This window comes from Camelus dromedarius, chromosome 16, assembly GCF_036321535.1.
Source record: "Camelus dromedarius isolate mCamDro1 chromosome 16, mCamDro1.pat, whole genome shotgun sequence".
Taxonomy (NCBI): Eukaryota; Metazoa; Chordata; class Mammalia; order Artiodactyla; family Camelidae; genus Camelus; species Camelus dromedarius.
Genome location: NC_087451.1, coordinates 44,358,456 through 44,373,925, shown reverse-complemented (window position 1 = coordinate 44,373,925; position 15,470 = coordinate 44,358,456). Strand labels below are relative to the sequence as shown.

The window sequence follows — 15,470 nt, the reverse complement described above, 5'->3', positions numbered from 1 at the left end:
ATGTTTAGGCCATGGCTGTCTCCACCCTCACCTGCCTGTTTGCTGCTTCCCTTTGCCTCCTTGGTGGGATCTTGTCAAGCCTGCCCCTGGTTTCAGGCAGAGACTGTTTTCAGCCCTTGTGTGGGGCTACTTTTCCCACCACTCCTCCCAGTGGGTGCTTCCAAATCCACCTGTAGGCTACCCATTCAGACCAGTTAGGCAAGATACCCCACCTGATGACAGAAGGGAATTCCCTGGCCAAACACTGCCAGGCTGAGGGGAGGAGGAGAAAGACGCCAAGGCCTGGGCAGCAGGTTTTTGGAGATCCCTGAGCACCCAGAAGGGGCAGCAGCCTTGTGCCTGTGTGCCCAGGACAGGTGTAAAGGTCAGCCCAGCGGACCCAAGGCTTACAGGTCGCTGCCCTCCTCACTGCCCTGGGCCTGCTTCAGAGAGTAGAGCCGCCCGTCCTGTATCTCCGGAGAGGGGCTCTGGCTGCGGGGAGGGGTGGACTCACCTTCTACGGAGGACCTCCCCCAACCGCCAAGCCCACCCACGCCAGGAATCGGGAGCGCTGTTTCCTACCCGCGGGGTCGCGCAAGAAACGTCACAGAGGCGGCGACATCACAGGCGCCGGCGCCCCCGGCATCTCCACCGCCCCCCACGGACCCTCACCAAAGAGCGCACTGGAGGCGGAGGGGCAGCAGCCACCAGCCCGCTCCCCGCCTCCCCGACAGAGCCTCGGTCAGCATGGGGGTGACAGGTGGGAGCGGGCGGGCGCGCGGCGGGGCGGAGCCAGGCGCGGAGGGAGGGCGGGGGCGGGGCGGACTGGGATCCGCCCGGGGCCCTGCAGCTGCTCCCAAAGCCCCGGGAGCCTGAGAGAAAGGTCGACCCCAGCCAAAACCCCTCGCCGTCCCCGCGGGGACGAGGGGCGAGTGCTACCCTGACTACCACACCCACGGTCGGCCCTACGCGGCGCACAAGCGGGTGTGTGCACAGACACGTGCACACCGTGGGGTAAAGGCCGCAGACTCGGCGAGTTCTTGGCGGGCTTCTCTGTGCCCCGGAGACGACTCATGAATGATCCTAGACTGCAGAGAAACCCCAAAATCAAGTCAAGTTGTCCTTGGTTGATGGTTGGAGCTTTGCAGGAAAAAACAATCTGCGTTAACAAATCTTTGAGCGCCTCCTTTGTGCTTTGCCCTGTGTTCTGTACCAATGAGCAAAGATGTTTGCTCCGCAGGGCCCAGGACCTCCCAGGCTCAGATCCCTCCTCTCCCCGCCCCCAAATCGGGGCCTTCTTGGGGCCTTCTCTCCTAGGAGGAAGTGGGCCAGTATTCAAAATGTGCCAAGAACTGACAACCAGAGAGCAGCTTTTCCTGTCTCAAATCTGTAGGCCAAACTGATGCAGACACCTGAAATCACTCCTGCAACATTTATTGCCCCAACTCTGGGACTTCCTTTTGTGCTAGGCCCTAAGTCTGATGCGTTAACTAAAAGTTAAAATGTAACTTGGACAGCTAAGTGTGTCACAGAGATGACCACACTGGAGATTTGAGTTGGATTGTCAGGCATGAATAGGATTTTGCCAGGAGAGAGACTTTCTGGGTATTGGAAATACAATGTGCAAAGGCACTGAGGCACAAAAAGTCCTGCCACGCTCCAGGGTGCCTTGGGCTTGGGACAAGGGAGGGAGCTGGAGAGCAAGAGATGAAAAAAGAAGACAGAGGCAGACCATGCAGGATCTCTGAGGCCTCTATAGAGTCTGGACGGGAGCAGAGGCAAGTGTGATGCAGCAGCTCACTCTGGGATCATTGAGAAGCCCAGGCTGGTGGACATGGCAGGGAGTGTGATTCAGCAGTCCAGTTAGAGGCCTAAAGAAATTTCAGAGCACAATGGTTAGCATCCTGGGGTTTGGAGTTAGTCTGATCCACGTTCAGCTCATGGCACTGCTCTTAAGAGCTGTGTGACCTTGTACAAGTTCCCTCATCTGTGAGAAGAGAGTCATGGCCACCTTTGCGTAGTAGTGGCTATGAGGTTTGAATGTGTGCAAATCACTCAGCATGGAGTGTTGATGGGTGTAAGTCCTAAATTTGTGTTGACTTGGGTGTCGGAAGATGAGCGAGGCAGTGGGAGATGGAGAAAGGGATGTGCACAAGGTCAGCATTAGCAGTGGTGGGAACGTCAGAAGCTGGGGAAGTGAGGCGGGTCACAAGTGACCCAGGTTTCTAATTAGGGTGACAGGATGAAGGATGAATCAGGGAATGGGGAGAGGGGTTATCAAGAGACAAGAGATTGGAGAGAAAGACAGGTCAGACATGCAGAACCATGTTGGCTGTGCTAGAGTCTGGCCACCACGCTGTGACTTGAGGTCAGAAATGGAAAATAAACTGCAGGGTTTGGCGGAGTGAGAGAGCGAAGGAATTCATTTCTCTGCACAGACTTTTGCTGAGCATCCATCTTGTGCCAGACTCTGTGCAGAGGGTCAGAGATTCAAAATGAGCAGCCCACACACTCTGCCCACCTCTAATTGAGGGTCAGCCAGAAGTCACGCACTTAAGAGGTCTGCAGGGGCAGGATGGGAGCAACTGAAGGAGGAGTCCCTAGCCCAGTGACTCCAGGTAGATTCTGGAAGGTCTTCAGAAAGAGGTGAGCCCTGAGCATCATTACAATAGGAAACAGGAGAATTCCAGACAGGAGGATACATCTCAGGCTCTGATAAGGAATCTGTAGTGTTTTGGACAAGGTGAAGTTGAGGTCTCCTGAGGGAGAAGTGTATAATGAGTGACTGCAGTTTGAGTCTGGAGCTCAGAAGAAATGGGAATAAGAAATAGAGACTGGAGGGTGTCCTGTGGTCACAGCCACAGGCTTGAAAGTTCTAAGGGGTCAGGGACAGTGTATGTTCATCACAATATCCTCAGCCCCTAGCAGAGTGCCTAGACCAGGCTCAACATTTTCTTTTATCAACGAAATGTATGTGGTTAAATAGTAATGAAGAGCTTATTCAGTGATGAGAAGCAAGAATCCCCTACACCGCACCCCTAGTCTCTCTCCTCTGTGCAGCCACTGTTGTTTCATTTAAACTTTTTCTGCCTAGTTACCTTATTATCTCTCTAGAAGTTCACAGGCTCTTTCTTAGTTTATCAGCTCCTGACAGTACCACCTTTCTGCTCTAATGGCACCACCTTCCCCTATCCTCCCAACATCAGTTGTTTTGAGATCTGCTGATACCTTTGTAAATTTAACATATTTTTATCTTCTTTAAAAAAAATTAACTTTAGACAGTATCTTTTAATACTATAAATAGTAAGATGAAATTTTTAGTGCCCTTACCCTTCCCTTCAGCTTTCCTCTCTGAAGGAAGTCTCCCAAAGACTAACCTGTATTTTTATTATTTAAATATCAAGGTTGGTAACATTTACATTTTCTCATCACCATAATTGTTTTCCAAATTTTGTCTATATATTGATTCTAAAAGTTGAAAGTTAATAAACAGGATTTACATTATTGTGACTACATAACTACTGTTCACTGCAGAACCCAGGTACCACAGTTACCTTTTCTTTCTCATGTAGCTTTTTGTTTTACCTGGAGTTTTTAGTTGCCTTTTCCTTGTACTCTTTGGTTTGATTATAATCTTCATTTTCTTCAACCTCTAACCACCATCCATTCTGTCTGGTTTTCTTTATTTCAAAGATGTACTTCCCAGGACCCTCCATCCTCTTACACCAATGTGTACTGGTTGTAGGCCTCTATACTGTTAACATCCTGGGACTTAACTGCTTTCCTAAGGTGGACACACTATTTTATTCCTGACTCTCTTATTTTACACCTTTATTTTACTTTAACACACCCTCAAAAAACTTCCTAAAAAAAAAAAAAGAGGAGGTAAATTTTCTGAGTCTTTCCATGTCTGAAATGGTAGTTTGGCTGGATATAACATTCTAGGTTAAAAACAATTTTCCTCAGAATTTAAAAGGTAACCATTGTTACTAACTCTGCTGCTAGTATGATTCTCCTCCCCTCGTAGATGACTGATTTTTCTACTTTAGAAGCATTTAGGAATTCATTGTTCCTGGTGCAGTGAACTTTTACAGCAAGGATCTTTTGACATCTGTAGTGCTAGGCATTCAGTAAACTCTTTTAAGCCAATGATACCCTTCAGCTTAGGGAAATTTTGATTTCTCCTTTCTTCATGTTCTCTATTCTTTCTAGATCTCCCTTCTATACCCGAGAATTGGACTTCCTATTCATCCTTTTCTCTCACATTGTATTGATATTTTGATTCCATTTTCTGGGAAGATTCTCTGTGTTTTATTTTCCAATTCTGTTTGGCCAAAAAGCTCTTTCTCTTCTTGATTCTTTTTAAATAGTATCCTGTTCTTGTTTTTTTGTTTGTTTGTTTGTTTGTTTGTTTGTTTGTTTGTTTGGATATAATATATATATTGTTCAGTATCTTCATCTCTGACTCTCTGAAGATGATTGGAGTTTTTCTTTAGGTTTCCTTCTGTTTCTCAAATTACCTCTGGAACTCTGGAGTCATCTTTTCTCTTGATCTGTTATTGCATGCTGGCAGTTTCCTCAAATGTCTGGTGATGTTTGGTTGTCCATGTTTAAGAATGAAATTGTAAAATGCTGATTGGGACCTGTGACTGCAGGACTCATTGCCTGGCAGATGTCATTTTAGGGTAACCAGAAAGAAATCAGACATATATCTGGCTAATTCAAGAAGACCAACAAAACTGATAAACTGAACAGGAAAAAAAGAAGCCAAAAATGACCAATATGAGGAATGAAAGAGATGACATCACTATAGACTCTACAGATATGAAAGAGGATAATAAGGGAATGTTATGAACAAAGTATGCCAATAAATTTGACAACTTAGGTGAAATGGACAAATTCCTAAAAAAAAAACAAAAACTCGAAAGCTTACTCAAGAAGAAACATATTCTGGAGATGGATAGTGGTGATGGTTGCACACTAATGTGAAGGTACTTTATGCCACTGAACTATACACTTAAAAAAGTTAAAATGGGCAATTTCATGTTATGTGTATTTTACAACAATAAAAAAGAAGAAATAGGCAGACTAAATAGCCCTGTATCTATTTTTTAAAGTTTGATTTATAATTAACAATCTCCCCACAAGGAAACTCCAGGCCCAGGTTCATAAGCTTCATCTGTGAATTCTACCAAATATAAGGAAAAATAATACGGATTTTAAACAAACTCTTTCAGAAAATTGAAGAGGGGATACTTCTTAACTCATTCTATGAGGCCAGCATTACTATAATATGACAACCTGACAGACATTATAAGAAAATAAAATTACACACCGATATACCTCATGAACATGTGTGTGAAAATTCTTTTTAAAAGCAAATCAGATTCAATAATGTATAGAAAAATAATACATTATGACCAAATGAGATTTATCCCAGGAATGCAAGATTGATTTAACATTTAAAAAATCAATTTATTTTACCATAAACAAAATATAAAAGAATTATTAGCAAAATAATATGTAACATTTATATGTTAACATATTATAATATATGCTATGTATAAGATACATAATACATTAGCAGAATATAAAAGAAAACCATATGATCATCTCAATAAATGCAGAAAAAGCATCAGAAAAAAACCGAGCATCCCTTCCTAATTAAAATCTAAGTAAACTAGAAACAGTATGGAAATTCCTCAACCTGCTAAGAGTCACCTAGGAGAAAAAATCCAACTAACATTATACTTAATGGTGAAATATTGAATGCAATCTCCCTAAACTCAGGAACAAAGCAAGGATGTCTACCCTCAATTCTATTCAACACTGTACTAGAGATTATTCTCAGTGCAGTAAGGCAAGAAAAAGAAGAGACATCCAGATTGGGTTGAGTCACACACATTATTGTTTGTGTAGAAAACCCTATGGAATCTTTTAAAAAAGAAAAAGTTTCTAGAACTAATAAGATTTTAGAATGGTTGCAGGATATAAGATCAATACATTTCTATATAATAGCAACCTGCAATTGGAAATTAAAATTATTTCACATACTACAGAATGTCACTTGGATCCCTAATAGAACATTGCCAAGTTGGGAACAGAGGACCCAAGTTAAGTCAACCTCAGATTTTTGCTTCCAAACCCCTGCGCTGCAATGAGGTTCATACCGTAATAATTTCTTCTATCCGCATCCAGTTGCTGTGGATATGGGAGGGTTAAATTTCCCAGAGAAGCTTTGTAAAGCAAGCAAGGAAGACTGTGGCATCAGAAACCTGAGGAACAGCAGCAGTTGGGGCAGGTAGAGTTGGAGATGAAGAGAGACATGAGGAGGAAGCCGAGGGGTGGTCAAAGGAAGAATGGTGGTCAAGGACGTGACAGGTTCTGAAGAGACCACTGAGCTGGCCACTGGGAGCCTGTCCCTGTCCCTAGCCCAGCCAGCCAGCTGATCCCAGATCCCGCAGCCCAGGCTGAACATGGATGCACCCAAATGCCAGGGCCAGGACCGGCCATTCAAGGACCCTCCCCAGCCTCTACTTCTCTAGGAAGAGGCCACAGCACATTCTAATCCTTCTGATCTAATCCTGGGAGCAATTCTTCTCAGCTAGAGCCAAGGTTGTCACTTCCTGCCACACTGCAGGCTCATAGGAACCCAGCTTGCCCATTGCCATGATGGCCTCTCCATCAACCCCTATCCACTACTCTGGAGAACAGAGAATGGGACATCCTGGTGGTCCCCACCCCCAAAGGATGAAAATGAAACTTCTGCAGTAAAAGATACAAGCTTCTAGAAAAGGGACTGGAGTTGGGGGACCCCTCCCAAGGAGTTAGTCTCCTCTATGGAGGGTGATCGGAGTTCATAAATAATCAGATGGGTATCAGCATCGCCTTATATATCAAGCACCTGGGGTAAGAACCCTGGCCTGGAATTGGGGTCAGTGGCCCCAGGGTGTGATGGAGTGAGAAGCCAGGGAAAGAGAGAAGAGGTTTCAGGGTAGGAGAGGCCAGGATTAGGGTGAGCAGCAGATCTGAAGCCTGGACAGAGAGAGTGGTGAAAGAGGGCAGGAGAGCAGGAATGGAGGGAGGTGAAGAAGGTTCATCTGGGCATGATGGGGAACCCCACACAGTTGTGGGCTCCAGGGTAGGACAGCATGCAGGCAGGGGAACTAAGAGTTTCTTGAGTCAAACCTGCATTTAATTCCTGCCTTTCCGAATAATCAGCTGAGGGACCTTGGGCAAATGACTCTTCTCATTTTTTGTGTTGAATCAATGAGCTAAAGCATATAAAGTGCTCAGCATGATACCTGGGCTAGAAGCACTCAATCAAAGGAAGCAACTACTGCTAGTATCTGCCCTTATGGAGGACGGTGATGGATCAGGGAGAGTGGAGGGGAGCAAACGTGGAGGATAGGGCTGGTGACACTGGCAAGGGAGAGTGAGGAGACGAGGGGCAGGATGGAAGAGGAGATGGCAAATGGGCTTAGGTAAGGGACAGGGAGGGAAGGGGTGGCTGGACAGCACCACCCGCCTGGGCTCCAGAATCCTTCAGGGACTGTCCCCACCTGCAGCTCCCCTGCCCTCACCTCCTTCTCCCTGCCAGGTGCCAATGGATTTCCCTGCTGTGGCAAGGAGTCGGTGGACATTGTGGATACACAGTGAGAACCAGTCCCCCATTATCATAGGACCTTTCCCCAACCCTCCAAGACCACCAACCCTTACCAGCTGCCACTGCTGCCAAGTTTTCATGTACCCACTCCAACCCAGGATCTCCCTCACCTATCGTGTCCATTTCCAAAATCTCTGAGGGCAGAATCCAGGCCAAAAAGCAGAGAGTGTGGCTACAATCACCCTCTGCTTCCACCACCAGCCCCTGATGACTGAGGGGTGGTGGGGCACACTCAGAGGCATGGATGGGACCTGACCCCTTAGAGCTGCCTATCTCTGAGAACAGAGCTCTCTGTGGTGAGGGTGGGCAGGTGCCTAAGGATGGAGAGGGGGTCACAATGACTGAGCACTGAAGGCAATAGCCAAGATGGCAGCCAACTACCCACAAGAACCAAAGGAACCCTCCACACACATCTCCACACTTCAGATCTGCCATGCTGGGATTGGGCAAGTCTGGGAGAGGGCATGGCTCTGGACTTCTCCCTCTGTGGGGAGCCACTTTCAGGGCACTGGCTCACTGGAATGATTGATTAAATGAAGATTCCTGGGCCTCACCTCCAACGAACCTAGATCCCTCTTTGCAGGTGGGGGGCAACTTGGCAAGCTCTCTAGGCACTTCCTGAACTCACTAAAGTTTGAGACTGTTATTCTAGAACTCTTGGTGGGAGTGGGCTGGGGGCATCTTACCAGCCCCTATACAAGGCAGGGTGCCTTGAGGGCTCCAGAGACCCTCCCTGGAAGCCACCTCACCCACCCCATAGAGCCCTGTCACCCACTCTGTCTCCTTCTGTCTTAGGGGTAACATAAACCAATACCAGTTCCAGCCAACACAAGACGAAGATGAAATGGAGGTAACAGTGGGGAGTGTCACTTCTTAGGGGGCGGGGGGAGGCAAGGGCCAGAGTTCTTTGGGGCCCGTCTTCTCTAAAGCCTGACCAGCCCCTACTCTTGACAATTCTGGGACTCTTGTACCAGGCCAGTGTTGCACAGGCAAGCACACCCAGCTGCCCACGCCACCTCCCTGCCTCAGGTTGGGTCACTTAGAAGAGGCAAGTGTTGGGGAGGAAATGAGCAGGAGGACAAATGGGGCAGGACAGGGAACTGGTGACAGGGAGGACCGCAGGGGCAGGTACCTCCTCAGCTTCCTGTTGAAACCTTACAGCTGGAGAAGGAATTGCTAGAGCTGGAGCCTCCACACAGAGAGGTTGTGGACCTGGACTCAGAATTGGAGCTGGAACAGAAGCCCAAGGCTTCCTCACTGCTGGAGCTGTGCCCCGCAGCCAAGCTCAAGTCCGAGGTCAAGCTGGACACGGAGCCCAAGTTGGAGGTGCCCGATCTGGAATTCTGCAGTGAAGACGCTGGGCCACAGGGGTACAGGATACAGTCACTCCACCCCTACACTGAGGGGCTCACGCAGCAGGACGTTGGCCAATGGCATATGAGGTCAAACTCCAGCTACTTGGGCTCCGCAGAAGATGACCAGGTGTCCACCAACCATCGCTCTATCCGTGTGCAGACCTCAAAGCACCTCTTCTGGGCAGACAAGCTCATCCAGGCCTCAGAACACAGCCTGCAGAAGGCGATCAGCACGCAGCCACAGCCTGTCAAAAAGAGCACAGATGAGACCACCAGCCATCTAGACCAACAGTCGGTCCCCAAGGGCACCATGTGCTCCAAGGAGCAGCTCCAGGACCCCAGTGCCCAGCCAGCTCTTCCAGCCACAGGCTCCCAGCCATCCTCCTCCCCAGCAACCATCGGCCTGGCAGACCTGATCAACTTCGCATCTTCCCTGGCCATGGCCTCCTCCAGCAAGATGGACTTACCCAATTTGGAGCACATGGTCAAAGCCCCACCCCAGAAGGCCACGGAGCCTCCTACAGAGCCCACCATGGATGAGCCAGAGCAGGAAAAGCTCACTAATGAGTTGCTAGAGAAGCCACCAGAGAAACCACTAGAAGCCGGGGAGCTGCAGAAAGCTCTGAAGCAGAAAGACAAGAGTTTCCCCCACCCTTACCTTGACTTCAGCAAGCAGGGGTTCAAGAGTGCCAATATTGAAGGGGAAGTGAAGTTTCTCCAGCCCCCGAACATGTCCCCTCAGCTGCAAGAAGCTGTGAAAGAGTAAGTGAGGCTGGCCCAGGGGAGGGCAGTGCTCTGATGTGGGGTTGGGGGGCACAGCCAGGTGCAGGTAGCGGACAGTGGAATGAGGGGCTGGCTGCGGATGGGGTGAGCTGTGATGTCTCAACCTCAGTGACCTCATAAAGGCTGCTGGAAACCAGGTTCCAGTGACCTGAGGTGCAGTGCCGAAGCCAGGACTGCAGGAGGCCCGGGAACTATGGAGGGTGAGCGCTCCAGGGCTCAGGCAGGGATGTGGGTTCAAAATGGGAAGGGCCATTCTAGCATTAGGAAGCTTCTCACCCAGAGCATAGCTGGCCTCACCCTCACTGGAAATGCTCAGGCATTTCTGGCCTGCTGAGAACCCGATGGCTCCAGCCCTGGTTTCAGGACACCTCCATCAGGCTGAGAATGAGGGCACAGGGTTCCCAGCACCCCGTGCTGGTGATGCATGAACACAACAGACTGTCAGCTGCCCATCAGTGTGGGCAGGAAGAGGCCCTTGTAGCCCCAGGGCCTTGCTCAGAGGGGCCTCTGGGCTCATCCCACTCCCCTGACCCTTCCACTGGGGCCCAAGTGACGCTTTCTCTTTTGTGTTGCAGCTCGGTGCCGGGAACCAAGAAAGGGAATCCATTATTGCTGAAAATCCATTTTAAGCTGTCGTCCCCTAATTCCCCAGAGAAATGACTAGACAAAACCAGTAAAGCCTCCAGTGCTGACCCCCGGCTTAGACTTTTTGTGCAAACGCTCCTGAACCAGTGAGCTCATCTTGCTGCAGCATCCCGGTCTCAATTTTTTTAGGGATGCCAACCCCATTTTTAGCTACCCCCGCCCCAGGGCTCTGCCAGCCCTGCTTTGTCCCTGCTCTCTCCCCATGTGTAGTTCCACTTCACCTGCATCTAGCCAGACCTCTGGGCCAGCAACAAAGACTCATAACTAGTCTTGGGGAGGCCTCGGTACCATTTCTAGGGCTTCTGTTTCTTAGATCATTGGGGCATCCCAAATGGGGCATGCTGGGATCATCTGAAGCGAGAGCCTCCTGAGGGTGGGGCTGGGCAGGTGAGAAGGTGTCTGGAGTGAATTCTTCCTGCTTCTCTCTGTGGGGAAGGCCTGGCTTGGGGAAGGGATGGGGTCCAGGGCTTGAAGGGAAGAATGAAGCCAAAGACTTGGTCCTCCAGGGGCCCACAGCCTTGAGTTAGAGGTACCTCCAATGCAGGGGAGAGCCCATGTGTAATAGTGCACTTCCGCATGCCACCCAGATACACACACACACACACACACACACTAGCACATTACACACATTCCCTTAACGCATGTACACACAGGCCAAGGTAGCACATTCCCCATGCGCTGTGCACATGGGCACACATAAACACAGTGCCTGTGACCCAGACACGTGTACTAAACATGCACACAAATGCACAAGCCTCCCATGGCGGAGAGGACAGGCCATGTGGGGAAGCTTCTGGAAGAGAAGATGGAGGCAGAAGAGGGAAGGGAATTTGGGGTGTGGGGATGTGGTGGGCAGGAAGAAGGAAGTCAAGGAGAAACAGAAGGGCAGGCAGCACCTCGCCTTGGGCCCCAGTGAGCCTCGAGATCTACTCCAGGCCACAGCTCCCCAACAAGTGAAAGCCCAGCCTTGCAGGTGCTTGAGGGCGGCTGAGGACGGACATGCCCAGGGCCTGGGAGAGTGGGACTTGGAGGGGGTCAGCAGTGAGGAATGGTCCAGGGGCCAGAGAAGGGAGCAGGAGGCTGGGAGGAGGGATGAAGAAGAGACACAGAGGTGAGCGTCAGGGAGGGGCTAGGCCAGAAGCGTCATTTGGCTATTGGAGCGCATCTTCCTGAAGTATTCTTTTAATGTGGTTTATGGGTTTGCATTGTTTGGAAGAAAGGATCCTTCCCTCCCAGGGGGCCTAGGGTTAGTTAGGCCACAGCCCCACCTTGGCTGGACCCCACCCTCCCACGCCTTGACTTCAGGCCTTCTCCAGGGCCTGTTTCTCCCCTGGGCCTCTGCTATCCTGTTAGCTTTTGGAGTGGAGTCACAAATTTACATACCTTTAGGGAGGCAGAAACTCAAAAGAATAAAGCAGCAGGTTCCCCAGCAGAGAGGAGGAGACCTGTAGTGAGGGAGACACTCACCCCTGCCAAAAGTTGTTAAAATCTACCCCAAAGCCAGCCTGGGGGCTGCGGGCCTGGGGCACTGGACCAGCATCCAAGCCTGTGACTCTGCCTTTCAGGCAGCAGAGGGCAAAAGAGCAAGAGATCACCATCAGCAAAGAGAACGTACAGGTGACCAGGGCTCGGGGAAGGTCCCCTACTACTCCAAACTACTGCCCACAGGATCCCCTGGGGAGAGGACTGGGGGTGCAGGCTGGCGTGGGGGATCCTGGGATGTGAAGCTGTGCACTCACAGGTCTGGTCCCGGGTCGCCTGGAGTCTGAGCACTCAAGTGGGCTAGGCCCCTCTGCCCTGTCTTCTCCCCACCTCCAAGGCTACCACAGAAGCCTCAGAGACTGCTCACGCGAGACCCAGGAGAGGAGCAGACTGGCAGGATGCAGAAGGGGAGGCTGCAGCAGCGCGCTGCCCTGCTGACCCAGACAGAGCCAGCAGCGGCCACAGCCCCAGGGGCTGAGCAGGCCTCGCAGAGGGCAAAGGAGGTCAAGGGTCTTGCGGCCACCCATACAGGACAGTCAGGCCCAAACACTGGGCCTCAGAGGTGAGGGCAGGGATGCGAGGCCAGGCCTGGGGTGCTGGGTTTGGGGAAAGGCCTGCCTGCCTGGCCTGGCATCTCTCTGTAGCAGGTGCCAAGGCCTTTTCCAACCTCTTCCACCTGAGGCAGCTTTGCAGACAAGATCCTACTACCCCTGACACCCCGGCAGCTGGCAGGTGAGGGCCTCAGGGCTGGGAGCAGGGAGGAAAACTAGGGGTGCTCAGAGCAGAATACAGCAGGTAGCCTGCCCAGGGGCTGAGGTCACTGCAAGAAGCCAGTGACGGTGTTGTAAACTTGTCCCCACGCCAGTCTAATTTGCTCATATCTATAATTTCTGGGCTCACTGGTGTGTGTGTGTGTGTGTGTGTGTGTGTGTGTGTGTGTGTGTGTGTGAAGGAGGGAGTAAGGGAGGGAGGGACTGGTGGACAGCAAAGTGTTTGGATGGTGGATGATGGATGGTGAGTGGATGAACAAGATGGAAAGAAGAAGGGAAATTGGGAGAATGGATGGAGAAGAAGAATCCGAGGTCCCTGCCCAGCTGGGGTCTGGGGCTGTGGGATTAGGGGTAGAAGGAATCACTTCTACATTTGGGGGCCTCAATGCCCCCACAAAGATTATGCCCTGATATTGGCAAGGACCCCTTAAAGCAGAATTATTCTATTTATCACCAATAATTTTCAGTGCCTGCCACAAGGTGCCAGCAGGGTTCCTGGAGCCTGGACTCCAGAGCCAGACTGCTGGGGTCCAAAGCCTAGCATTGCCCTGACTGGTGGAGTGACCTTGGACATGAGGTTTTAATGTGTTTCATATAAACATATCCAAACATGAGTTTTAGATGTGAGAACTGAATGGACCCTTAACAAGTGCCAAGCAGCTATTGTTGTTCTTTATATCAAGTTATAATGCCCAGGGGGATGGAGAACACTAGTCTTCAGTCCCATTGAGCTAGAGTGGGCAGATCTCAGGGTTCCTGTGTGTGCAGTTCACCTCTCCGAACTTCCCCTGTCCCTGCCCCCAGCGTTCCAGGATGTCTTCAAACTGTTCAGCTCCAGCCTGACAGGCACTGTGGACTTGCGCAGCATGAAGGCTGCCCTGGGCAACGCGGGTGTCCGGCTGACCCCGCAGGAAATGTATGAGGCTCTGCAGCAGGCAGACTTGGATGGTGGGTACCCCCATCCCTGTCCTCCTGTCCTCTCTCACCTCTAGCCCTGAAAATGCCTCCCTTCCCCACAATATCTCTGGCCTGGTCCTATTTTAAAGTTTCCTATTCCAGGAAGCCTACCCTGATCAACGTGCCTATCCCCTCTCCCCCAACATTTGTGATAATCCTCAACCTGATTTGGGGGTTCCCCAGGGCAAGGACTATTTCTCCCCCACTCAACCAGAGGCAGGACTGGATTCTTTAATGTCTGGAACTGCTGGCAAGCCCTTAACACATCTGCAGGGTAGGATTCCTGCGGGGAACAGGCACCTACAGCAGCCCCTCTCTCTCTTCCCAGGTGATGGAACTGTAAGCTTCAAAGACTTTCTGGGTGTCCTCACTGACAGCCACCGCCTGGCTCAGTCCTTGGGTGAGGGGCAAGGCTGGTGCAGCAAGAGTGGGCCTGGCCTAGGGGAGACTCCTCCTTACCTTTTCCATGTTCTCTGCCCCTAGGCCAGGTGAGGAACAGCCGGGTCTGTGACCCCCAGGGCCGGGAGACCCTGTTCTTAGAGATGATGTTCAAACTGATGAGTCTGGGCTTTGTGCCCCACAAGTCGGTGCAGGAAGTGATGAGGTGGGCACAACTGTACCGAGCTTTGGGGCTCGGGATGGAGGGATTAGACTCTGCCCCGTGCAGGAGTCCCCAGATGTCCCGGCCCCTGAGACGGGAGCCCTGAATTCTGGGTCAGTTTCCTGGGCCCCAACTTGCTCCAGGCCCGAAACAAGTGGCTTCCTGTTCTGTTTTGGTTTCCCTGCGGGTGAGATGGAGAGGACTGGGGGAGGCGGTGTCTGAGGCGGCTACACACTTCTCCCTCGAGGTATTACTCCAAGAAGCAGCGGTCTCTGCGGCTGAACTCGAGTTGGAAGGGCCGGTCCCGCGGCCACTGCAGCACCAGGAGCTCTCACGCGGGCCTCACGTTCTTCTGCCAGGCCGCCCGCCTCAGCGGCCTTTCCAACGCCGAGCTGGCGCGCTCCCTGCACAGACTGCACAAAGCAGGTGCGCCCCGGGCTGGGCGGGGACCTGCGGGGCTGGGGACTCTCTCTCAGGACCCGCTCTCAGTATTGACCCCTCCTTTTCCTCCTGCCGGCTTCCTCGCCCCAGATGTGCGCAGCCCCTACTCCCAGATACCTAACCTGAATGGGCGGACGCAGCCAGAATGCCAGAACCGAACCCCCCGCCTCGACATCGGACTTCCCAAGTCCTACCAGCCCAGCGGCTCCAAGCTCCGGCCCAACCGCGGGCGGTTCAGCCAAGGTGAAAGTCGAGGGAGGTGGGGCCAGCGGGTGGGGCCGGGTCATGTCAGGAGCGGGGCGGGACCGGGAGAAGAGGGGCGGGGAAGATAGAGCGGAGGTGGGGCAGATAGATGGGCCGGACAGGCGGGGAGAGGAGGGGCAGGAGAGGAGTGGTAACAGGACTCCTAGAAATTGGGACTGAACAGGCGGAGATGCAATATGACACAATTCAACGGTGTGACTAAGGATAGGGCGGGACATAAGGAAAAGGGGGGGAGCACGCAGGTAGGAGGCGGGACTGGCGGGAATGGGGCGGGGCCGGCAGGAAGGCGGATTGAGGTGGGGCTAACTATGCGTCTCTACCCGAAGCACTAGGCTTGACCCTGTGCACGCCCCCTCCGCGCTTCCGCAGGGTTCGTGGGCCAGCCACTAGGGAGTATGCACCCCTCGAAGCGGGCTCCTTCGCCCCCAACGCTAGTGCAGAAGCAGCCCTTCTCCCCCTCTCCAACCTGTTTGCAGAGACCTGCTATGAAGTTGTACAAGTAAAGCGTTTGCTAAGCGAAACGGGCT

At 51.6% G+C, this 15,470-nt stretch overlaps 2 protein-coding genes across 2 annotated transcripts; both read left to right on the top strand.

Moving 5' to 3' along the window:
- Positions 1–11: 11 nt before the first annotated feature.
- On the top strand, positions 12–10,467 carry SPATA32 (spermatogenesis associated 32). The gene is given in 7 exon segments (XM_064494788.1): positions 12–63; positions 258–713; positions 716–739; positions 7,580–7,634; positions 8,441–8,495; positions 8,807–9,762; positions 10,359–10,467. Coding segments are annotated over 7 exon segments (1,683 nt in total). The 3' UTR covers positions 10,444–10,467.
- A 1,461-nt stretch (positions 10,468–11,928) lies between these two features.
- On the top strand, positions 11,929–15,454 carry LOC105094439 (EF-hand calcium-binding domain-containing protein 3). Its single transcript, XM_031469722.2, has 9 exons — positions 11,929–12,045; positions 12,248–12,472; positions 12,596–12,642; positions 13,485–13,628; positions 13,966–14,037; positions 14,121–14,241; positions 14,486–14,664; positions 14,770–14,922; positions 15,313–15,454. The coding sequence occupies exons 2-9, from the start codon at positions 12,309–12,311 to the stop codon at positions 15,444–15,446; spliced, it is 1,014 nt and encodes a 337-aa protein (XP_031325582.1). The 5' UTR covers positions 11,929–12,045; positions 12,248–12,308; the 3' UTR covers positions 15,447–15,454.
- Positions 15,455–15,470: the final 16 nt, after the last annotated feature.